Source organism: Dermacentor andersoni, chromosome 11, assembly GCF_023375885.2.
Source record: "Dermacentor andersoni chromosome 11, qqDerAnde1_hic_scaffold, whole genome shotgun sequence".
Lineage (NCBI taxonomy): Eukaryota > Metazoa > Arthropoda > Arachnida > Ixodida > Ixodidae > Dermacentor > Dermacentor andersoni.
The window spans coordinates 122,766,118-122,791,340 of record NC_092824.1 but is presented as its reverse complement, the minus strand read 5'-3'; the positions used below and the strand labels follow the sequence as shown (position 1 = coordinate 122,791,340).

Below are 25,223 nucleotides of genomic sequence, written 5' to 3'. Positions count from 1 at the left end.
GGTTGGCGGTGACAGCTGCATGCGACAGTTCGAGAAGAGATTTGCAGGTGCCAGGAGAGCAAAGTGATTGCTTGCCAGCATTTCCAGTGACAAGGCCAAGCAAGTACTGTGGGGAAGCTGCTTAAGGAGGCACCTACTGCTCTCGAATGCCCATGCCTTTCGTAGTGGTGGAACAGACATTTCACCATTGGGCGCTGGGTCCAACGCACGTGTGCTTAACATATACCATGCAAATTTTGCTGATATATCAATAAATTGTGGAGACGGGTTTGTGCAAGGCTTACCCTGCAAACGCAGCCAGGAAAGGATTCGACACTCCTCCACACCGCAATGTACTAAGGGCGTTATGGCCGAGTTCGTTGATACGGTGCAGAGAAGACACCACAGACAGATAGTCAACTAATGCCTGTTTATTAACCCAGTATGCAACACAGTGCGAAAGTCACAGCTTGTGGGCAAAGAAAGGCTCACCGCAAGACCAATTAGGTAAGTATGCGTGCCTGCACTGAACATGACCTCATGCAATATACTCTAGTCAGGCAGATTCCTCGTTGGCGTTGCATAATTCTCGTCACACAGGTGTGGTAGCGCTGCAGAAGTCACGAGATGCATTTCTCATCACGACGATAGATTTCATTTTAACGTGATAGCATTAACGGCCTCGTGTTGCAGAAAATTTGGCGCCGGCGTCCCACGTCCCACGTCAACTGTCATTTTGGTAAAAATCATTATAAACCACGCAGGCCCTCCATGCAGACCAAGGAGTTCCTGAACTAACTGAATTTCTCAAGGTAAAATATGCCAGAAAAATAGTAAAGTGTGACTTACACACAACCTACAGGCATGATAGCGTCGGATTGTAATTTGAATATACAGTGAAACGTTACTACGAACACCATATTAATGAGCTTTGCACAAAGCCCCTGCTGACTTTTTATAGTTTCAATGTAAAAATATTTCAGTACTATGAACTTCAGAATACCGAACTTTTCAGAATAATGATCGTTATTCAGTTTTCCCATGATGTTACAAAGACGGCGCCGAATAAAACAACACACGAAGAAGGGGGCCACGAGACAGCACGTAGGTTCACTAACACTTCGTGTGTTGTTTTATTAGGCGCCGTCTCTGTAATCATGCTTAACCGACTAGACCACCAACACATGCTCCATGATGTTAGCAACGCCTCAGTAACATAAATAATATTCAAAAATTTGCGGATTCTTAGATTTTCGTGTACCCTTCATGGCAGCCGAAACAGTAAGCTAGCGGACGACAAGGTGCAAATAGCGGACGTCGCGGTGCATGGGTTCGAAAAACTTGAGACGACATCCGAGAAAAAAATGCGGGCAAGCGGAAGCGACAATGCATCAGGCTTTGCAAGCATATGTTCCACCCAGAAAAGTGTTGCCTAGCAATGAAGGCACGTCATTTCCTTCTTTCTGTGCATGCCCCTTTCTTTTGCACTTCTTTCTGCAGCCATACTAGCTACGTGTGTGGTGAAATGTAACCTGATTACTTGCGGGGATACCACATCGTCACATTTTGCACTTTCCATGTGGTGTTGTTTACGCTCTTGCGCTTTGACATATTCAGGAGACAGTTGCTGTGTCTACGGCAAGAAATGTGAAAAACAAGCAAAAAGCAAGAAACACTGCGCTTTGGAGGCAACATGGAGCTATGTTTTTAGCGGTAATTTTCTTGGCGTCAGCGTCTGTATAGCGTGCGTCACACTTATTATACGGTTCTTCGGTGTGCATGGCAGTAGAATCCATGGAAAATAGCAACAGCACGTGCCGAGAGCAAACAGCGACGATTTTGTGGATAGCTCATACGTGACAACTTATGAAATGATGAGTTGATGGGTGGAATGGTTAATTTGGGGCTTTGACTATAACAACAATCTTTTGGAATAAGGAACTGCGGTCCCCTAAAGTTCATTGTATCATGATTTCACTCTATGAGGAAACATAATTCTGTTACGCAGAAACTCAAAACATAAACCCCTTTTCCAGTGTTTCTACCATTAATAGAGCATGCGCCGCTGCGTGCAAATCTCGAAAGCCATAAACGGTGTGCCAGGTTCTTTGCAACACCTTCAGATGGCACTTGCTTCCACCGCATCGCGGCCCACGCAGGAGGCCACATTTCTACCAGAAAGGTCGCCTTCGTGCATAGCGTTCACTGACAGCATTTCCCGATAAACATTACGCTTACATAAGCCGCAGTTGCCAGGAAGTGTGAGAAGCAGTTACGGATCTTTGAATGCTATCGCATTCCACTCTGAAAGGAGAAGCTTAAGGGTCCTCCAAATTTTTTTACGAGTACTGCTCAAGGAGGGCACGTGTAACCAACACTTATCTCAGGTGCTCCAGGAGAGCACCTGAGATTATAATAAAGCAGGCGGCGCAGGATTTCTATGGCACCCAAGGGGCAGTGGGGGGTCAAAACTGTAAGTAAGGCAGTTTGTGGATTGGGGCCGCCAGAGCGTGCCAGGGCTATCGCAAATAGCCTATTTTGGCACAGGCTCAGATTTTGGCACAGGCACAGATTTGGCACAGGCTCGGCACAATTTTCCGCTAGAATGCCATTTTGGCGTAGGATGGTGCAAAGGTTTCCCTCTCGGCAGATTTTGGCACAATTGGCGCAGCTGCTCCACCACTGCTGGCGCTTTTTCCGTTCACATGGTATTTAGCAGCTGCAAAAACGTACCAAACAACTGCAGTTTGGTGATGTACTGAACGTTGCTGCCAAAAGATTGTGTTTTACGAGAACACATTAACCTGTAAAAAAAGGAAGCGTAACTGTATTGGGCCAATTTTTGTGTTCGTGGTCATGAATGTTGGCGCTGGGAAATCATACGAAATGGAATTGCATCGACAAGGTTGTACTGTATTGCACGGGATCTTGTACTTTCGGTTTCATTACAGCTGTAGGTTAGTCCATTGAAATAAAGCATGGCCAACCAAATATTTAGTTTACTTCTTTGTATCAGACAATTCGTATATCCATGTTCATTATACTGAGGTTTGACTGTACTTAATGTCCATTGTCATCACTCTCAGACAGCACTTTATTGCATTCTAAGAAGACACACAACATATTGTCCTTCGTACGGTGAATACAGTAACACCTCGTTAAACCGTACCCGCTTAAACAGTAGTTTCGTTTTAGAAGTAGCAAAGTCAAATCCCGGACTCAGCAGCCATTGAACATAATGTGTTTTGTATCCGCATAAACAATACCAGCTTATTGCGTATGTATAAGTTAACACGTAGTGTTTCCGCTTTTCGCCGCGTAAACGCGGCAGTGCGTCGTCATGCAAACACGGCGGCCCGGCAGAACAACAATCTTCAGAGATAGCAACAACAGCCTCCAAGCGCCCTGTGCGTTTGCGCATGAAGCCACATCAACATCATTTCGGCGCCGTGCCAAAGAGCGTTGTGGCGTTGTGCAACCAAGGACTCGCGTCATACCGAAGCTCGGATCAAAAAGACCCCGGGTGCTCAGCATAGAAGAAAAATTAGACATCGTTCGTGCTATCGAATGTGACACGAAGAAGTCGACGCTGGCACGCGACGGGGATCTGCTGTTGACTATGATGCGTGGCGTTAGGAATGCGAAGAAGTTGCTTGGCAGCGCTGCTGCGGCCGCGAGAAGATGTCGGCTACGAGGTTTGACTTTTTGCCATCACTGCCTCTGTTGTTGCCGAAGTGTCGACTAGCGACAGTGATGAGGACAACACAGAAAGCGACAGCACGGGCGATTCAGGCCTGACAGTGGCAGAAGCTGCGCATTTCGCCAGCCATCAATGCAATCGTTGCGACGAGAACAGCACCCAGCAATGAAAAAGGCACCCCACTACTTCTGCAGCACTACTGCACGCGTGTATGGAGAATACATAATGCCAACAAGGAATCTGCCATGCGAGTGTTTGCCGAGGGGCTGGCTGAAAAGCTGGCTCAGTAAGTTTGAGGCCGCTGTTGTCGCTGCTAGGTCGCCACGGCATCAAACGATAATAACACTTTTGTCACGCAAAGTGAATAAATACTGCATTTTTTCCCCCTTTCATCGTACCCTCTCCGAGTTTCGTTTTTGACAGGTAAGTGGCCGATCTCGTGCTATTTCGGTTAAGCGGTACTACCGTTTAGTACTGTTAGGAATGGCCGAACGGGGTGGCAACGTGCCAGCTATTTCAGCCCGCTGCACGTGTTCCCAACCAACCGGACGGGGCGCACTTCAGAGAACTGCGAATAACCGGCAGCCACGTGGCGCGGGGTCAGCTCAGGAATGTGCTACCCGCCAGCGCCACCCTTGACGGAGCAGAGTTCTACAAAGCCCTCTGACGTCGGCTCCGGACCTTTACACCTGTGTGTGTGTGTGTGCAACACGAGTATGTGAGCCCGCCTCCTCCAAAAGGGCGGGTCATCTTCGGTGATGTCGAACGATGACTGGAGGAACGTTTCCGTTCGCTTGGAATCAAGGGGGGGACGAGAGCTTATGAGCAGCGATTGTCGGCTGCTAGACGGTGCTCGTTGTGTGCTCGTCGTAGTGAGCTGTGTGCTCGTTGCCATGCTAGAAATGTACTCGTGAGCTGTGTGCTCGTAAGCTGTTTGCTGTATGCGTCGTCTCGCGTGCTCCATTTGGGAGTCACGCTAGACTGACAATGTATCTTGCTTAATATGCAAATACTGCAAATAAATCCTGCTCGCCGAAGTCCCGACGAAGAGTCAAGTTCATCCCTACGACTACAACTGCCAAATCTTACAGTACGTACTTTTTCCGAGCTCTGGTCAACTACGGTTTAACGAGGTTTCACAGTACCACATTTGATATTAAGCATTTATCAAACAACTCTGCAACAATCGCAAATAGCATGTGGTCCACATCGGTTGTGCTACCATCCATGGTCGCTATCTTACGATGGCAAAAGCGGTATCATTAGCTAGGCTGGTTCTGACGGTAGGCTGTTGAAAATGTGGTTTTGGATTCATATCGGACTGCAACACTCAAGCGATTTGTGGATGAATTTTCTTGGAAAGAAAGGTGTGTGTTAAAACAAATAATTACTGTAATAATGAATTGTTAATTACCATTTTCACTTTAATATCTTGGGGTAAGCCGAAACTAAACATTTTTGACAGAAGAGGACGTGTGTTTGATGCATTGACTGTACCCCAAAGTTCACCATTAGAGATGCTTGCCACTATTGTAATCACCATTGCAGTCGGGCACGATCATGATGACCAGCCAAGTTTGAATTATTTGACAAAGGCTAGTTTTGGCCAGGACCTTCGGTCAGGATTGGGTTAACCAAAACACAGAATTATTCGGGGTCAAATAATAGAAGTCTACTGTGTTAAGTTTCGCAAGCTTTTGTACTGTTTTAGTGCACGTCATAAATTACGATTCCTTTAACATCTCCCAACTTTTCACAAAACACCACTCACAACAATGTCCACTTGCTGCCATAATCACTTCGTTTTAGTGGAGGTTTAGCATGTGGAAATATTTGCTTGCCATTCAATACTGGCAAAAACTTGCAAATAAGAAGCTATACGAGAGGGAACACCTTTAAATGTGAGGGTTCTGTCTTATTCTTGCTCTTCTTTAAAGATCAACAAGCTTCACTGTGTTCTGCTTCTCTGCACACCGTACCATCTATTCTCTTCAAAATTATTGGACAGAGTGATAGCTTTCTCTGTGTGTCCAAACCTAGACATTGCAAATCTTATCTTGATTTGTGTCTTGAAAATGCTAAGCGCACAACCTGAAAGGAGACAGTAAAGGGGCCGAGTGATATTTTCTAAACAGCATGCAGTCATGCAGTGCGGTCATGAACATATAATCCAACATTTGTTCTTGCACAGGAAATTTGGGAAGTTATTCCCAGGCTAACTGCGGCTCAATTGATAAACATGGGCAACAAAACCTAGTGGCTTGTTCCTTGACATGTGTACTGATGAGATACAGACATGTGGGGGTTTTATCTTTAGGAGTGTTGTAAAAATTTTTTCAATTCAAAAAAGCATTTCTTCTCAATCAGTCTTTCTTCTGCTACCTATCGTTTCAAGCAAGCAATGAGGGCTCAACAAACGTACCTCATTGGGTGGCAGCAGGGGCAGCACGAGGCTTCCTACATTGGGCTGGAATCCGTCCGGCACGCCAAGCACCTCCTTGCAGAAGAACTCTTCAAAGGTGGGCAGGGTACCCACTTCCTCAATGTCGGGATTCACAGATGGCCTCAGCAAGCCATGCAGATCATGTAGCACTGCCAGGAAGGAAGAGCCACAGAATGTGCCGGTGGTGTCAAATATGACTTCACGAAGTGATCATTCCAGTTCTCTAAAAGAGCACGTTTTAATAGTGCATTCAGTTAAATATCTATTAAATGAAATAATTTTCAAGAAGTGCTAGCATCAGTGTTTTAACACGACATATAATGGGGCATACAGATGGAAAAAGAGCCACTTGTGCAGGGACTCTGGACCAGAGTGGCAGGGGGGGCTCGAGCCCCCCATTGCCCCCCAAAGTTTTCCTTTACGATGCTTAGAGCCCCCTACTCCCTCCATCTTTCATCCCCCCTCCCTCTTGCCTGTCATGGCCCCACCTACTGCTTGTTGCCGGTTTGCCAAACAAACAAAAAGTTGGCCATCAACGCATCTCTCCCCATATCTCTAGAGTTATTTGCCCCTTCTCTCTGATGATGCTGGTGGGTCAAATGGGTAAAAAATGGTGTTTGATCTAATCTCAGATATGCTGGGGACAAAATTTGGCCAGGATCCCACATGTGGAGCTGTCCAACTTGAAGCCCAAGTTTTCAGTGAGCAGCACCTGTCAGTTCCTTAAATTTTTCTTCAAACAACTTTCTTCTCACTGTGTCTGGGTTGCCGAGAACATGTGCAACATGGTTGTATGGTAGCGCTAAATTGAGATGCAAACAAGTAACGAGCTGAGTATTGTGCAACCACCGCACCCAACTCTGCAAAGTTCACTTGAGTATAATACTGGCATGCAAAGTGTCTTGAGGTCCGCATTTGGCATGCACCACCGACAATGTGTGCAAATAACTAAAGTAGACATGTAGAATGAAAGTACAGGGTCCATTATGAAAGTAATGCGCATTTTCTAGGAAAAATAGATTTACTGACCAGACCTGTACAAATGGTTAAATCTCTGCCACGCCTGGAAAGCACCCTGAAAGTCCTCGACGGGAATGTCTCTCAGGAATGCTTAACATGCTTTTGAATGTTTTCCACGGTCTCCCAATGCTTTCCTTTCAGCGCTCTCTTCAGTTGGCAAAACAAAAAAAAGCCGCACGAAGCCAAGTCGGGACCGTAAGGGGGACGGGGGAACACCGGGGTGTTGCTCCAAGCCAGGAAGTTGGTAATGGTGAAGGACGTGTGGCTGGGGGAGTCATGGTGGAGCTTGACCGTGTCTTTGATGTCAGTCCTCACGCGCGCGACCCAGCATTTCAATCTAGTGAGCACCTCCAGGCAAAAGACTGAGTTGACAGTTCCTCCCTGCGGTACAAACTCAATACGGAAGATTCCTCGGACGCCAAAGAAGACAATGAGCATCGTTTTGTTGAGAGACTTGCTCATTCGCACTTTCTTGAGGCGGCGAGATGTTCTCGTGTGCCACTCGCTGCTCTGCCGTTTCGATTCTGCGTCGTACTTGAACATCCAGAATTCGTCTCCGGTTACGACAAGGAAGTCTGGCTAATTTTGAATCAAATCCAACAATTCTTGACAACGCAAAACTCGAAGTTCTTTCTGATCTTCTGACAACACTTTTGGCACAAGCTTCATGCAGACCTTGCGCATTTGCAGATCCTCAGCCACTATCCCATGTACCGCAAATGTGGACATGTGTAGGATGTCAGCAATTTGCTCGATGCTCAATCGGTGGTCGGAATGCACGATTCATGCTTTCGTCGGTTCTGGTCATTGTTGGGCATCCTGAATGGGGTTCATCGGCGACCTCCCCCCAGCCCTCCTTGAACCCCTTGTGCCACCTCCCGGACTGTGAACTTGAAATGCAGTCATCCTTGAAGGCTTCTTGAAGTATCTGGAATGTTCTGGTTGCATTCTTTCCAAGCTTTGCGCAAAACTTGATAGTGTATCGCTGTTCAAGCGAACGCTCCATTGCACTGTGTTATCCGCTCACACTGCTCGGAGGAAACTGGCGACCGGCTGCATTGGCAGGGCAGAACCCTTGCCACATTTCCCGGTCGGTTTTACCGTGCTGCCATGGATAGTCGCGTCATAATAAAATCATGAGCATTACTTTTATAATGGACCCTGTAGTTGTTTGCTTGGCGCAGTATCTAACACCAGACTAGGGCGTTGAAACGACCGTATACTTGGTCAAACCTCCACTGCAACGAGCAAGCTCAATTACTGCAAAAAAATTGTGATGCCACAACAATTATCTTCCTCCTTTTATTTTATTCGCACTCTTTCATGATTGTGAATGCATACTATACATATATGCGCATCGTGTGCTCTGTGAAGCACCATGCATATACACACGCCAATTGTGTCACGAATATGTCAACAGCTTGACCAGCACATTTGTCGCATGCCTAAAGGCCAACCAAAAGGTTAAGATACGCTGGTTAAAAGAGTCTTGTGCAATCTTGCGTCACCCAGCCACTTGCAGCCAGCGGATTCGGCGCCGCCTGCCTGGACATGCCACCTTCACACACTCCGCCTCGCGCTAGAATAAAAAACACAATAAAATTTTGACGCGCGAGGCTCATGAAGGCTACAAACTTTTATTAACCAATCATCTTTACATAATTTACTGGCAGTGACAACTGTACAGAGTCCTGTGAGGTTTTCTAGCACCTAGTTCATATCAATCTGCAATTCTCTGCCTCAAGCTCGAATGAATTGTGGCATACACAAGTCGTATGTCCACCATGGTGTGTCTTCTCAACAGAAAATAGGCAGTTTCTTTCTGCCAGCACCAAAATGCTTATGTGCAAAAACAGATAAGGTCTCGCGCCTGTACGTTTCTTTATAAATCTTGAGCGCACATGTAAATTTTATTGTTTTAGTCATCTTGCATTGTTAGTGGTAAGTGCCTGTTCTATGTCTCCGTATCAGCAATGCAGCCATATTACACAAGAAACATGCTTTGACGGTAAGGTTTGTTGAATAAAACTGTGTTTTAAACTGCAGTCAATTGCAGCAACTTAAGTCTCTTGACTTTCGCAGGAATTCCTCGGAACTAGACCGCAATAGATATAGCGGACAGATGACTACAGCCTGATTGCATTCAGTTTTCCCAGTCATTGCCATCATTCACAGAATGTCCTGCAGGTAAATTGTCTCCAGTGTTGAGGCTACAATGTGTGCCCCACAACTTTAGAAGGAGGGTAGACTCTCAGTATGTGCTTAGAGCCACTACAAATCTGCCGAGATGGCGACACAGGCCAAAGTAAAAAATTTATTTTCTTCTCTTTGCAGAAATGACTGTGACGTTGAGACCAGTTAATTAGGGGGGGAACGTGGCGTTCAATAACAACTTTCTTATTTCTTCGTGGATATTTATGAAAAATGGCAGACTTATCAGCAACGTTTCTGTGATACTACTGTATAAAATTCATAAAGATATCTTTAGAACTTTTTTATGTATAATATTTTTCTCCTTCTGGCCTTGTTCCAAGCGTGAATCACTTAAATTCATATTCATGAAATATGAATATGAAATATGACCTCAACCATTCTAAGATGAATGGTTGAGGTTGTGACATTCTTAGATTGTTTTATTTGCAATGCAATTTTTTTTTAGTTCTCATTTTTTATGAGGTGACTGTACCACAGGCGTTTAGGCTGTGAGCAAGTAGCCGAATTGTTAATTGTAGTAAAGTCAAACTGCAAAAGCAAGAGTGTAATGCCCTGGACAGTACACCCAGGAATACAGGGAAAGAAACTGAACTGAAATAGACCTAGTGGTTACGAAGAAATCAGTGGTACAAGCAAAGCAGGAAGCAAGAAAAGTCATATTGAGAAAAAGGCTTTCAAAGTTGTACCTTAAATTTTACATTATCAAAAGGCACCGGGGTTGTAGTCTTTTGTGTCCTTTTCAGTGCGCGGCTTTTTGAGTGCCCTGCCTTTGGTTTGATGTGCCTTGCTTGACTTTTTTTTCCACCAGAGATCGTTTTCCACTGCTCTGCGAAGAGCATGTTGTCCCGGTTGCAGTCCAAGTGTTGCACAATACTCAACATATGCATGGCGGGCCCCAGCATTGTATTTGCAGACTGCTTCATGGATAGCTGTCTCTGTCGCAACCAATGATGCATTTTTATCTTTTGGCAGCAGTGACCATATGACCGAATGAAGGCTTTCGGCAGCATTTTGGGGTTTTTTTCCCTAGGCAACAGCTGAGGAGCTGCATGTCAGAAAGGCATTGGCAAACGGGCAGCAATGCATCGGCAACACGCTTTCCAAGCCGGTACTTGTGAGGAGGTGGAGGCTTCGTCTCTGCTTCTGCAGCCTGATGTTGGCACCAATTTTGGGGCCCCTGCGGTCAAAGGTCACGAAGGGGGTCTTCATCGGTAGATGTTATATGACAATATGTTGCCATCACGGCCTTTTGCATGTCTTGAACATTGTCGTCACGCAGAGCCATGCCATAAAATTTGTCAGTTTCTTTATTAAATCTTGAGTGAGGCCACCTTTCCCTCCAAGAGGTTGCCCTTTCTTGCCTTTTGTGATCAGAGCATGCAGAGCCGTCCCCATCCTTTTCTTGACATGATTAATGTAGTCCTCCTTTGTAAATGGAATAAATCCATAAGTCTTGTCCTGAAAGAGTGCTACAAAGGATCTACTGTCACGATCACAAACAATGTTTGTATATCGCAAACCATGTTTGCTAAGGGACCTCCTGAATAGAGTCAGTGCTGCTTCAACCTCCATTCTGCCAGAGTTCACATCTGTGTTTTTTTGGCAGACATGTGATGCTTTCCAATCATCATAGCCTTTATCCCCTTTTTTGGGGCCGAGCGTGCAACCATGGCATCGATTTGATAGGACCACACAGTCGAGCACCCGTCCTGTGAAAAAATCTATTACAGTTGAACCCGACTACATCGAACCCGTTTACATCGAAATATTCTGTATAACAATTTCTGAGCACGGTATAGTAACAATGAGTATATATAGCAAAAATTACGCTTACATCGAACAAAAATAGCAGTGGCTCCCGATATATCGAATGACAAGTGGCGCAAAAGTGCCTCCAGATGTTGGCTTTCCCTCGCAGCGGCGAGGAAACCTGGTGGCACGACTCCATCCAACCACTCTCCCTACTGTGACTGCGCTGCGTCGAGCAAGCCATTGACACCCCCCTGAATAAATGATCCTGGCCCACCTGCAGCGCTTGCTCAGACAGACACTCAGAGGCTCTTGTGCCCTCATCGTGCAAGATAGCACAACTGTCAGTTGTCTCGCTGCTTTTCTGGTTCATTGTGGTTGCGCCTTGTTGGCCTTCTCTCGCAGTGTTGCCATGATGAAGCGGCAGAATTGGCCTTTTGCCGTGAAGCTTGAAATCATAAATTGGGTCGAACGGGGTCAGAAGTCAGATGACTCCGCAGTGTGCAAGATTCCGAGGAGCACTCTCAGCACAATTATGAAGAATAAGGGGGAGATTAGGGCTAAAGCAGACAAACTCGCGACCCGGTGCCCGTGGTGCCCGACGCGTACGCACAGCCGTGTACAAGTGCTTCATCCGAAATTGCTTCAGATGTGCCGGCTTCCGCGTGCCGGTGATGACTGAAAATTCTGATGAGTGCGACGAAGCCGTTCCCGCTGTTGCCGAAGTTTGGAGCGAGCTGTCAGTATTTCTGGAAGTCATCGAGGGGTCAACAGTCGACGGGTTTGTGAGTGTAGATGATGGTGTTGCGACCACAGGAGAGCCCAAAGACGAAGACTACCTTGCCGACATCGTACCGAGCACAAGTGAAAGTGGGCGCAATGAGGAAAGCTACGATAGTCCTTTGCCCACATCCTCCGAGGTTATTGGTGCACACGCACAAGCCTGGTGCTTCTGCGCGAATGTGGAAGGTTACGGCCTCGGCTGCTCCGACTCTTTAGACAATGTAGCAGAGTGCATGCGTCACAGGCAGCGAGATTGCCCATGCAAAAGAAAATACAGGGCTATTTTATGCAAAGCTAAGCTAGTTTCACATAAAGCGATTTTATAAATGTTATGTGCTTTTATGACATCCAATTCCTTAGCAGGCTTATATCGAATTATGCCCTATATCGAACTGATGGGCATTTTTTTTGCAAGTTCGATATAGCCGGGTTCGACTGTACAGTGCCGACACCTATGTGGGATGTATGGTCCCGTGTTAACCATGTCCCATCATAAACCACTGTTATGTTGTTATTAAAGGTAGGGTCCATGTCCCTGTAAACATTGTGCACTGCCACCACAGCATCAGAAAAAATATTGGCAGCAGCTGTCTCACTGGCAGGTCTGAACTCAGCCTCGAGATGTTTCTGAAATGTTTTATGATGCAACCCTCTATGGGAGACATTCATTATTGCCCAGAAATCGGTCAAAGCTGTTGCCCCTTTGCCAATACTTTAACAGCCTGTACAGCTCTCATATTCACATAAAAAATTTTGCGACCTTCCTTTCGCAGCGATGACCACCCCTTCAGGACAGCGCTGCAAAACGCACACGTCAGTATCATTTGCACTGCTAATCCATGTCTTGTTCCCAGCTGAACTGAAAGTCCTGGTTGGGAGCACTGCTGGCCCTTAGATTTACCGAGAAGTGCGTTCAGGGCAGTCATCTGAATGATGAGAAACTCCTCCGCTTGTTCTGTACCGGCAAGCACCTCGCCTTCACCCGTCAGTTACATCTTCCGTGAGGTCGTCGACACTGAACTTAGTTTTTGCTTGCCCTTTCGCGGCTACCTCCTGGGATGCTTTGCCAGATACAAAACGCAGCTCCAGGCACGCCTGAATGGTGCCGCCCGTACTTGTAGACGGCGTAGCAACATCGTGCGAAGTGCCGAGACGATAATCCGACACATCCGAGGCACGATCGCTGGATGCATCCGACGATGTGGAACGCGGCACGACAAGCTCAATGGTGCCACTGCAGCTCGCACGAGATGTTTCGCCTGCATAAGAAGTGTGCTAGAGAGCGACTCCTCAACATTGTCGACACAAGTAGGCATTCCGCCCGCATGTGAAGTGCTTGGCGGTGGCTCCTGAACGGCATCATCGGCATGCATACGCATCCTGCCCACATGGGGAGTCCTCAGCTGCGCTATGCTGCACAGTACTGCCACGCGACCTTGAAACAGTCTTTTTCACCGTCGGTGATTTTCGCTTACAATTGCCGTAAGCATGAGCCGTCTTGTACTTCAGCGGTCGCCGACCCATGGTCACCAGTAAACTTCCGAAACTACACCTCGCAAGCACTGATGAATGCGTCGAGCTGATATGTCCAGAGTAGCATATCACGACACAAACCAGCCGAAACTATGCTCCCCACGCACTGACAGCAAGCCAATATGGCCAAAGGCGCATATCACAACACAGGTCAGCTACATTCCGCAAGTACTGGTGATCCTGGCGAGCCGAGATGCGAGGAGGCGCTTATCACTTGTGGAGTCCGCTGCCGAAACTATGCTTTGTACGTGCTCACGACCAATGTGAGGCGATTGTCAGACGCGTGAGTCACGGGCGATATCAGATGTAAGCTTCTGAAACTATACACTGCACATACAAACGAACAGAGCGCGCCGAGAGGCATGGCCTGCGCGGCGGCACGATAGCAGAAGACGCGCACCGCCAACGAGATCAATGGAGGAGCTCCAATCGGCCACGTGACGGGCATGGCCAATCGGAGGCCTCGGAGCGGCCTTGAATCATTTGCTTTTTGTGCGTTTGCTTCTGAATGGAGGAGGTGGCTGGCGCGGCAAATTTCATCCTCATCATCATCAGCCTATTCATGTCCACTGCAGGACGAAGGCCTTTCCCTGCGATCTCCAATTACCGCTGTCCTGCACCAACTGATTCCAACCAGCACACGCAAATTTCCTAATTTCGTCGCACCATCTAGTCTTCTGCCGCCCTCTACTGCACTTCCCTTCTCTTGGTATCTATTCTGTCACCCTAATCGTCCAACGGTTATCTAGTCTGCACATTAAATGACCTGCCCAGCACCATTCTTTTCTCTTAATGTCTATTAGAATATCGTCTATACCCGTTTGCTCTCTGATCCAAACCGCTCCCTTTCTGTCTCTTAAAGTTATGCCTAGCATTCTTCGTTGCATCGCTCTTTGCGTGGTCCTTAACTTGTTCTCAAGATTCTCAGCACTGCGTGTCAGGACCAGTAAAATGCACTGATTGTATACTTTCCTTTTCAATGATAACGGTAAGCTCCCAGTCAGGAGCTCACGATGTCTGCCGTATGCGATCCAACCCATTTTTATTCTTCTGTGAATTTCCTTCTCATGGCCACGGTTCCCTGCGATTAGTTGACCTAGGTAAACGTACTCGTCCACAGACTCTATAGGCAGACTTGCGATCTTGAACTCTTGTTCCCTTGCCAGGTTATTTATCATTATCTTTGTCTTCTGCATATTAATCTTCAGCCCCAATCTTACACTCTCCCTGATAAGCTCCTGAATCATTTGTTGTAACTCGTCTGCATTGTTGCTGAATAGAACAATGTCATCGGCAAATTGAAGGTTGTTGAGGTATTTGCCGTCGATCTTTACTCCTAAGCCTTCCCAGTTTAATAGCTTGAATACTTCTTCTAAGCACGCAGTGAATAGCATTGGAGAGATTGTGTCTCTTTGTCTGACCCCTTTCTTGATAGGTATCTTCCTACTTTTCTTGTGTAGAATTAAGGTGGCTGTGGAATCTCTAGATATTTTCCACGGTATTTATGTAAGCGGTCTGTACTCCTTGATTACGCAATGCCTCTATGACTGCTGATATCTCTACTGAATCAAATGCTTTTTTGTAATCTATGAAAGCCATATAAAGAGGCTTATTGTACTCTGCGGATTTTTCGATAACCTGGTTAATGACATGGATGTGATCCATTGTAGAGTAATCTTTCCTGAAGACAGCCTGCTTCCTTGGTTGACTAAAGTCCAGTGTTGTTCTTATTCTATTTAAAGACGGAGAAATGTGCTTTCCAACACGGGCAAAATGGGGGCACTCGGTTGCGCTGTTGCGCAGATATTGTGGCTTGAAAAACGCCATTCTTTCGCGATTTCCGGGGAATTTTTTCGTTACGTTGGCTGCTACAAAAATTTTTTCGTGCATTTCTATGCTGTTTTCAGCGTTCATATTTCGGAATCAGATAAAAAATAGAGTTATAGAAACTGAATATGTGCTTTTCGAAAGAATAGATTTTTTGGTCATATTACGCGATACGAAAGCGGCGTCCCCCCTTAAACCAGAAGAAGAGTGGACTCGAATTAGGCAGGCGGCACGCACTTGCTTGGTGGTCGGAGTTCATCGTGGAGCAAAGAGAGAGTACGAATCGGTTACATCCAGCCTTCGCTCGCTTCCTTCCCAAAGCTACACATTTCCAAGAAACATGAGTAACATGTCTTGGCAGCAGGATTGGTTTGAAAAATCTGCATGGCTATTCTACAGTTCATTTTCCAAGGGAAAAGTCATTTGACAGACACCCCAGTAAACTGCTGGGCCATCCCAGGAACCAAGACGCGCTAGCTTGAGTCAAGTGTGACAACCCCTGTCTGCAAAGCTCCCCTCCTTTCTGTCTGTTCAGTGAACAAAGGCGTGGGAGTGATTGTGTGAACCACCGTCCTCAATGCGGGTCCTTTGACGACTTTGGACGCTCCGAGTGGACGAAGGTGAGACGGCAGATTTCCCTGGCCTAGGGATCTAAGGAGGACAGAAGGGGTAAGGAGTGTTATGATCGGCCTGCAGGGGCTGGCGATATTCAGAGAAGTGACCTCCGAACCCTTCCCAGACCACTGCGACAACTCGCTTTGTAAAGACAACAATGCACCTCGTCAACAGCCCGCCGACGCCGGCATGTATAGCCACGGTCGGCAAACCGAGTATTGTTAGTCAATTCGCTGCCGCCTTCATGGTTCGCTTAGAGCAAGAGAACTCCTGAAAAAGGATGTTTTGTGATGCTTTCCCACGGGGCCCAGAAGTCAGAAGTTGTCACAGTCAATGGACAGATGCAGCGGCTACTGACGGCGGGGTCAGCTCCTCTGGGATCAAGAGGCGCCTGCTTGGGTCAAGATCCCTGTCTACAAGAACCCTCTCACGTCGGTGTGTTCAGTGAAACCAAAGTGCGGAAGTGAGTGTGTGAACCCTCCCCCTCAAAGGAGGGTCGATGACGATGACTTTGGACGCTCCCATTGGTCGAAGGTTGAATGGCCGTTTTCCCTAACTTAGGGATCTAGGGAGGACAGAGTGTTTTTAAGCAGCCGTTTACGGCTGCTTGGTGTGCTTTTTCTTTCAGTCATGCTGGACTGATGAATTGTAACGTTCTCCACCCTCATGTAGATACTGTAAATAAATCCCATATTCCTCGTTCTCGATGAGAACAAGTGCCTCCCTTCAACAACGTCCATAGCGTGGATGAGTCGGACAACGGCATGGGCCAGCTACCATCTATTTAATGCCCAACCCCAACTCTTACAGGAGACGTTTTCGGCTCCTTGGTATGCTTCACTTCAGCCATGCTAGACTGATGAGATATAACATTCTTTGCTCTTCATGTAGATATTGTAAATAAATCGAGTACTCCTTGTTCTCGATGAGAACCTCTTCCTCCCTTCAACAACGTCCTTAGCGTGGTTGAGTCGGATGACGGCATGGGCTAGCTACCCCTTTTTACATGCCTGACCCCAACTCTTACAACTGGCAGGCAGCGGTGAGACGGACTTTGCGATGTGGTGCTATGTCCGCGGTGAGTGCTTGCTTTTTGCTTAGACTCTCTAGGCTGCATATTGTGGTTGTTCAGTTTAGAAGAGTAGGGAAGCTGAATCGTTCATTGTAAGCTAGGTTGTGTTTACCTAGTTATATTTAGCGAGCAGCACCAAGGCAGTAAAGCAGCAATCATGGATTTGAGGACACTGCTGAGAGACGAATTGTTGGTTGTCGGTGAGGAACTGGGCCTAGAGGTACACAAGGAAATTATGAAATCAGAAATATTAAAGCTGATTTTTGAACAGGCCAGTGAGGAGGACATTGGAATTGGGTTAGAACTTTTTAGGAAAAGAGACAAACGGGATAGAGAGAGAGAGAACGGGACCGAGGGGAGCACAAGAAAGATTGCGAGTAAGTGCAACCTGACCATGAAAGTAAACGTTTGGAGTCGTCTCAAGCGAGTGAAGGGGTTCTGGAACGAACAAGTGAGCAAGAATCATACCCCTGGATAGGCTGTTAAAGCCATTTGAAGTCGGGAAAGGCATAGGTTTGTTCCTAGGAAATTTTGAAAGGAGTTGTGAGAAGATGAACTTTGCTCCGAGTACATGGCCACAGCGGTTCCTGTCTATGTTGCCATGTGAGGCTGCTGAAGCAATCGCCAGATTTAGTGTGCAAGATGCATATGTTTATGCGAAGGTTAAAGGTAGCCTTTTGAAGAAGTACCGCCTTTTAGCCGAAGCTTTTCGGCAAAGGTTTCGAAGCACGGGATATCTGGAGTTCGCATATGGCTTAAAGGCAAACCTAGTCGAGTGGTTGAAAAGTGAGGAAGCATACAAGAGCAGAGACAAGATTATTGAATGCATGTGTCTATAGCAGTTTTACAAAAGCATCCCATAATCTGTGGGATGCTTGTGGGAAGCTGTGGGTGCAAGAAAAACACACAGGAAACATAAGCATTGTGGAATGGACGGCCAAATTAGCCAAAGAGTACGCAACACTTAGAAAGCTGAACGTCGAGGAAGGAAATGGGGATGATCGAAATGGAGCGCGGAAACAATTTCTGTTGAAAAAGTGATCGCATATGAAATGACTGAAGCATGTAGACATGGAGAAAAGGACGTGAGAAAACAGTGAGGAGAAGTAAAATGGCGAAACCATACAAAAATAGCCGAAAAAGGAATTTGAATCTTTTCAAATCTTTTAGACCGATCCGCTGCTATAAGTGCCGCAAACTCGGACATATTGCTGCAAACTGCGGGAAGCCTAGCGTAGTTTTCTCTTACGTGGATGAAAGAGACAAGAACATGGAACTTTTTTAAGCCCATGTCTTCACGACCTGCATATTAATGGAAAACCATGCCAGATGCTGAGACAGTGCCGCCCCCATGGACATTGTTCGTCTGTCTTACCTGACGGTAGATGCCTTCATTGGAGATGTAGCCTGGATTAAACAGGTTAAACAGAGTGTGTGTCTGCCGATGGCAAAAGACAAAATCAGTGGGCCGTTTGGGGAGCTTGTGACTGAGGCTGCAGTTTCCACATTCTTGGCACTGGAGTATCCTAACAATTTTTCAAGCCGGTCGGATCAGTTACTGCGTGAGAAGGGGCTGAAACTTTGAGGGGGTGTAGTACAGGTGTCGACACTATCCAAAGCTTGTCTGAAAATGCAAAGGCCGCTCCAGCAGAAGTAACAAAAGAGGCAGCCTCGGCAACAGAAACCGAGCTAGGCTCAAGGCATGAAAGAGTGGGTGAGGAAATCCTGCCAGCTGATCAGCACAATGATCAGGCATGTGTCAAAGTTCACGCCTGCAGGGAGCCAGCTGACGCACTCACAAGGGAGACAGGGTCGTTACTATCACCGGCCTTAAAGAACTTTGATTGGCTCTTACATGTGGACAGTGAGTCACTGGCAGCCGAGCAAAAGAATGACGTCAGCCTAGCTAAATTACATGTAACAGCTGAAGAAGGCATTGCTAGGCACAAACATTTCTAGTCTCGCGACCTTGTGCTTAGCAGCGCAACACCATAGCCGCTACGCCACTGCAGCGGGTGATGCAGACGAGGCTAATACATCTTCTAACTCTGCATGTTCACCAGGAAAGGACTGCCATGCTCAATTTAGTAGACATGGTCAAAGAATTTGTCACCAGGACTGTTGAGCAAACAGCCACTTTTGGTCTTTGAGGTGATCAGTAAGGTGTCTATATGTTATCATACCTTTGATATCTGAAACAAACTGTGTACGTTAAGTATGTGCTGCTATCCATCTCTCTCCTTTTCTCTTTGTCTGCTCATTACCTCTACCTTGAAGTTTTGGACCCGAGTCCATAAGTGGGCCGTCTAGAGCCGTATGATGAAGTGGCACTGCCTTGAATGAGCTCGTGCGCATAAAGAATCATTCTGCTGCGAGCAATGCATACCACAGTGTTCTGCGCACAGTTCTTCCTCGGCCCCCTTCAAGCACTGTTTGTTTTCAGACACAGAGCAGATCGGAACGGGGGTTGTAAACATACTCTCAAGCAGAAAATAAAAAGGTAGGTAGATGCCTCAACGACAGATTAATTAATAGGCTAAATTGAATTGTTATCGAGATGGGCATGTTTCAGTGCATTTTGATGATTATGTGTGTGAACCACTGTTTAAGGATTGCTCCAACATGTATAGAAATAGGGATAACGATACATTCTCGAAGCAAGCTTGATTGCAAAAGAGAGTGCCGACTGCATTAACGCCTTATCAATTCCTCTGAGCGGAAGAGAAATTGCCTATCTGGAAAATGCTGGTTTGAATGTGTGATGATTTCTACTTTCTATTTGGTTTTTCCATATAAGTACAGTACCATGCCCTTCTGAAATAAAATCAGTTGATAGTTAGTGTACGTCCTGTTGTCTTTCTTGTCCATGCCAGTTCAGCGGTATGACCTCAATTCCTCCAAAAAGACGGGGTATTTCATTGAGCTTTGCACGATGACAATGAGGACTGATAACCCATAGTTTTCACTTGTAAACCGATGCACTGCTTCATCATTACTTGTATATATTGCAAATGATGTAATTGCACCAGCAGAGCACTAATCCTTGCAGCTTTCGCAATTAAAGATATAGAACTGTACTGATGCATGTTTTTTGTGCAAGTGTGTAACATAAAATAATAAGTATGTATTAACTATTTTAATTCCGTGTCCACCGGCCTGATGAAAGTGCTCAGTTTTTACATTAGTACACTGCAGTAAAAGCACACCCCAGGAGCTGGGGACTTTGAGTGCGTATGCATTTCCTGTGCTTATGTTTGTGCGATTCCTGTTAGATTGCTTTCCCTCTTTCTTCTACACTGAATCTGCAGCTGAGGGTAAAAAGATGGAAGGAACATATGTGCTTTTGCTTTGTTTGTGTTTTATTCTATATTCTAATCACAGTTTTTTGATTGCACGCGCTTATAAAGAGAACTTGCAGCATGGATACCTTTGTGAATAAAAATGTGAAAATCTGGATGATAACTATATGAAACTGTTCTCTTACCGCCCTTGATTGCATCTTCAACATTTAGACGTAATGATATATTTATATCCTCACCTTTTCTTGCTCTTGGCTGACCATAGGTGCCCACCAGCACCTAAATCCATACCAAGAATAGTATCACCTGGTTTTAAGACAGCATTATAAATAGCAGCATTTGCTTGAGAACCTGAGTGTGGTTGGACATTAGCATAATCAACGCTAAATAGTTTAACTAAAATACTCCTAGACAGACTACAACTAAATAATACTACAAAAAATGCCTAAAATAAAAATGATTGTTGGCCTAGGTAATATAGGCAAAGAATATCAAGATACACGCCATAATGTTGGTGAAGTGATTTTGAGAAATTTTCACAAGGAGGTTGGTAATAATGGCACAAAAAGTCGGGGTATTGGCAATTCAAGGAAAACCAACCACATCCATATAACCTTCAACTACTACAAGGCGCTGATTTATCAAATCTGGATATTGTTTTTTTCTTTCACGATATTCATAGAGTCCATATAAAATATTATTTTTTTGAAAAACTAAAGTTTCCGGGGAGGAGTAATAAATGTTATTTGCTGAAAATTCAGCTTCAAGTGTTTCTTGTTTTCCTTGTGTATGTGGATATTTTCTAATATACCTGATGAAGCACACATAATTAGTGTTTATATAAGCTCTTATAGAAGACGTGTAGGCTAAATGCCCTACAGTAAAAGAGATGCATGGCAAAAAATATTATATGATGCAAAACGCCGACAATGCTGCCTGTCGTCAAGGCTACGAAGCGTAGACGGGCTCGGACGAGCACTGTTCCCGTCCGCGCCTATGCGCGTGCTGTCATGTTTGCATTCTTGATCAGGATTTAAAGATTTTGTCAGCCTTTAGCGATGTCTTGAAACAACTTTGCGTAGTTGGGTGCTTTAAAACATATAAAACATTGCCAGGCACCCACTTAGTTGCCGATGCGGTTTCACGATCAAGAGCGATGATGGCTGTGGATCGCGGCTGTTCGACACAGAAGATAAGCAATCGCGCTTTGTTTAGTGCAGTTTTAGAGTGATCACTATGTTTTTATTTTTTTCTTGATGTCTTTGCACCTTTAGTGAACGCTTCCATGTTTAAGCTTAGATTAGGTTATTAGATTATGGGGTTTTACGTGCCAAAACCATGATCTGCTTATGAGGCATGCCGTAGTGGGGGACTCTGAAAATTTGGACCCCCAGAGATGTTTAAGGTGCACCTAAATATAAGTACTTGGGTGTTTTCGCATTTTCCCCCCATCAAAACGTGGCCGCCTTGGCCAGGATTTGATCCCGTGACCTTGTGCTTAGTAGCCCAACACCGTAGCCATAAAGCAACCACGGCGGGTTGTTTAAACTTCGTCGCCTCGTTTACAGTCCAGAAGAAACAATAAATATTAGGTTGTTGTTACTGATGAGATGAGATGCTCCCCTTTGAAGAAAGAAAACATGCAGAGAATGCGAAGTGAAGCTGTCGAGAGAGAGAGAGAGAGAAAGGAAAGGCAGGAAAGTTAACCAGAAGCGAGTTTCTGGATTTATGCCCTGCACTGGGGTGGGGCATATAGAGTACGTAAAGACGACAAAGAGCGAGAGGAGAAAGAAAAAAAAAAGTAAAGAAAACGAAGAAAAAAAAATGCACTGTGGGAATTGATTTAAACGAAGTATTCTGTGCTGGATGCTTTGATTGATGATAGTTAGCGGTGATTTTTATGGTTAAGCTTAATTTCTTCAACATTTAGTCTAACACGAGAGTGGTGAGTTGATGTTAAACGTTACCTTGCGGGCACCAGTGCTGTTTGTCTGCGTAGTACACAGAGCACGGAGGGAGAAGTGTTTGCTTGAGGCGTTGTGCACCATATTTCATATGCTCAGGACTGAGCATATGCCTTACAGGGCACATCGCATTGTGGCAGAAGTATTAAAAGTGAATTGGATTATGGGGCTGTATGTGCCAAGACCGCAATCGTATTATGAGGCACGCCATAGTGGCGGACTCCGGATTAATTTTCACACCGTGATGCTTTTTAATGTGTCCCAAAATCTAAGTGCACGTGCGTTTTCTATTTCGCCCCCATCGAAATGCGGCTGCCGCGAACGGGATCAAGTCCGGACCTCTAGCAATGCCATAGCCGCAAAGCTACCGCGGCGGGCACATAAGTGTTGATTTGACGGTCAACCGCTTCCGTGGTGTCGCCTGGACCCTGCGGTGCGCTTTAATTAATGCGGCTCTGCTTCTGCACGTCCTGCATAGTTTCTCCACTTGACATATTTGCATGGCGTTTATTTTTTAGAAATAGAAGCAACGTATTGTTCCGCACCTTGAACTTAAGCTTATCCAGTTTCCCCACAACCGCCATCGTATAGTAGTAGGGTTTGCTTGCCTTCTCACGTCACCCCCCCCCCCCCCCCCCGCCCCTCCCTTCTATGGGAACTGCCTCTTTTCCTCCCTCTTTCCTGCAGTTCTATCTACTCACGTTAGTAGAAAGGGAAGCCTCAGAAGCATTGCAGTAGCATTGCAGTTTCTGCAATGCTTCTGAGGGGAGTCACAGATAATTGCAGCTGTCAAGACGCTAATGTGGCGACAGCCAGGGAACTCCAGACGGCATTGTGCACATTCGACGCGGTGGGGTGAAAACGAGTTTCTAGCATTGCCATTCCTCTCTAACTCGCCCCTGAAATGTATACACACACTCTGTATACACACAGAGTATACTGAAATGAAATGAAACACACTGAAATGTATACACACACTCTGAACCCCGCCCAACCCCCCCTTGGACGCGGTGTGCTTGAATACAGCAGCCACAGCAGCAGCAGCAGTGGTAAAGCCGAAGGAAAAGGCTAAGAAAGCTTCACTTTAAAAAAAAGCAGATAGCAGAAAAGGCGTTCCAATCATAGGCGTTCACACAGGCCGGTCGATCTGAAAAAGAGCGCTTGCATAGCCTTTTGATGCGATGTTAAGTCGCATAGATGTCGTAAAATTCTTTCTTCCGACAGCAGCTGGTCATCGAACTGGTTTAGCACGACGGAGAACGATTGTTTCTACATACTGTACTGTGGGCACTGGCATAGAACATGATGAATGGAAAACACGGCAAAGCTGCGAAGTGCTCATTGTGTGTAGATGCTTTGAACAAAGGGTTCTGTATTAAAAAGCAAGAAGGTGGGGGGGGGGGGGTTCTGTAAGAGTCCACCTAGCGGACTGTCCATTCTCGGCCGCTGCTGATTGGATGTAGCTGTACGAGCGTGGAGGAGATGAGCAGCCCTAGCCAATCAGCAGCGGCCGAAATGGACGGTCCGCTAGGTGGACTCTTACAGAATACCCCCCCCCTGGTGACGGCGTCTTCAAAAAAAGCATCACGCAGTCTCCTATGCGTTGCACGGAATCAACTGTTGCTCTAGCTATCGATGCCAATGAAATGCGACTTGTGGCATAGAACGTTCAGTGTATGCTTGCCTCAGCTATCTATTTGTTGACTGTACAACGTGGTGTCTGTGAGAATTAAAGGCTTTTGACAGGGCATTCAACCTCGTTTTGAATTCCTCTTAATATCATTTCGTGGTAATGGGAAACACCTGAACTTCGAAGCCCTGATGTCTGCAACTAAAGCAGATTCACTTTACTCCAGCTGTGTCATGCATTGTGGTCAATTCTGAAACCTCCATGTTTCTTTTTTTGCTTTCTTTACTTGCAAGCGCCGCTAGTGAGTGCTTGTTCTTTTTTTCTGCATCGTATGAAATGGGTCAATATATGTTCATGTTGCTTCATTGTAGTTGTCTCTGCTTTGAAAATGATTTGCTTTCACACTGTTAATTAGTATTTGCTTTCACAGTAATTGCTTTCACACTGTTAATCATGTGTCAACGTAATCTCTTGACTAAATAAAAAGCGCCGCATTGGCTATTGAGACTCGGTGCACTACAACAGGCGATACAACATGCGGTTTAATTCAGTATTTGGGTGCGAGGGTGATACTAGTAAAAATGATGGAGACACTAAAAAATAACATAAAATAGAAAAGTAATATGCTCTTGGCTGACCAGGCAGGCAAATTTTCAGCTATGGTGTCTTCTGATATCTCACTTGCGTGCTCCCGTGAAATCATCGAAGCGCTCTGCTTGTTTAACGATGGAACATTTGAAATCCATGCAGTGCAGATGACGAAAGCACAAAAAGAATCAACCCTTAATTATTGCCGGAGTCCTATATGTGCTATTTTGCTCAAGCTCATCGTGCTGGTTTGCAAATTTTACTATTGCTGGCTTCTCACATGGCAGCGCCTGTATGAACCATGCATTCGCAGGCACGACAGCGCTCCCTCAACCTACTATAAAAATACATGGCATGTAAAAGAAGCAAGTGTGTGCACAAAGAACGTTGGTTCATGGGTCAACAAATGAAGCCATCAGCGGCAGGGGGCATTGTAATGAAAGCAGCATATTGGCCATGAGCTCCAAATCGTAGGCAAACTTGTTGATGCTCATCTGCGGCAAACACTTGGCACGTAAGGAGACAATGTCGTCCTAGACAGCCGTGAAGTCGACACAAGTCCACTATTGTACAGTGCGATTTCCTTGCACACATTGACACCGCAGAAGTAACTACTTGGGACGCGCACAAGCGGTAAACCACACGCACACACTTCAGTCATGCCTGCTGTGCAAGCAGGCACCTCTGGCACGAGGCCCGCGTACGCTTCGAACGGCCGCCGCCACGCAGCTTTCAGTGTTGCCTCTACAGGCACTGCGCATGGCGCATAGTGTGAGCATAACATCTCATACAGCGGTGATCGCGCTG

General features: G+C 46.0%; 1 protein-coding gene across 1 annotated transcript in view; it reads right to left on the bottom strand.

The window, feature by feature from the left end:
- Window positions 1-25,223, bottom strand: part of LOC126539320 (snRNA-activating protein complex subunit 4-like) — a 229,024-nt gene that overhangs the window by 18,750 nt on the left and 185,051 nt on the right. The window contains exon 11 of the mRNA XM_050186115.3: window positions 6,102-6,271. Within this exon, the coding sequence (XP_050042072.1) occupies window positions 6,102-6,271 (170 nt within the window). The remainder of the gene's footprint in view (window positions 1-6,101; window positions 6,272-25,223) is intronic.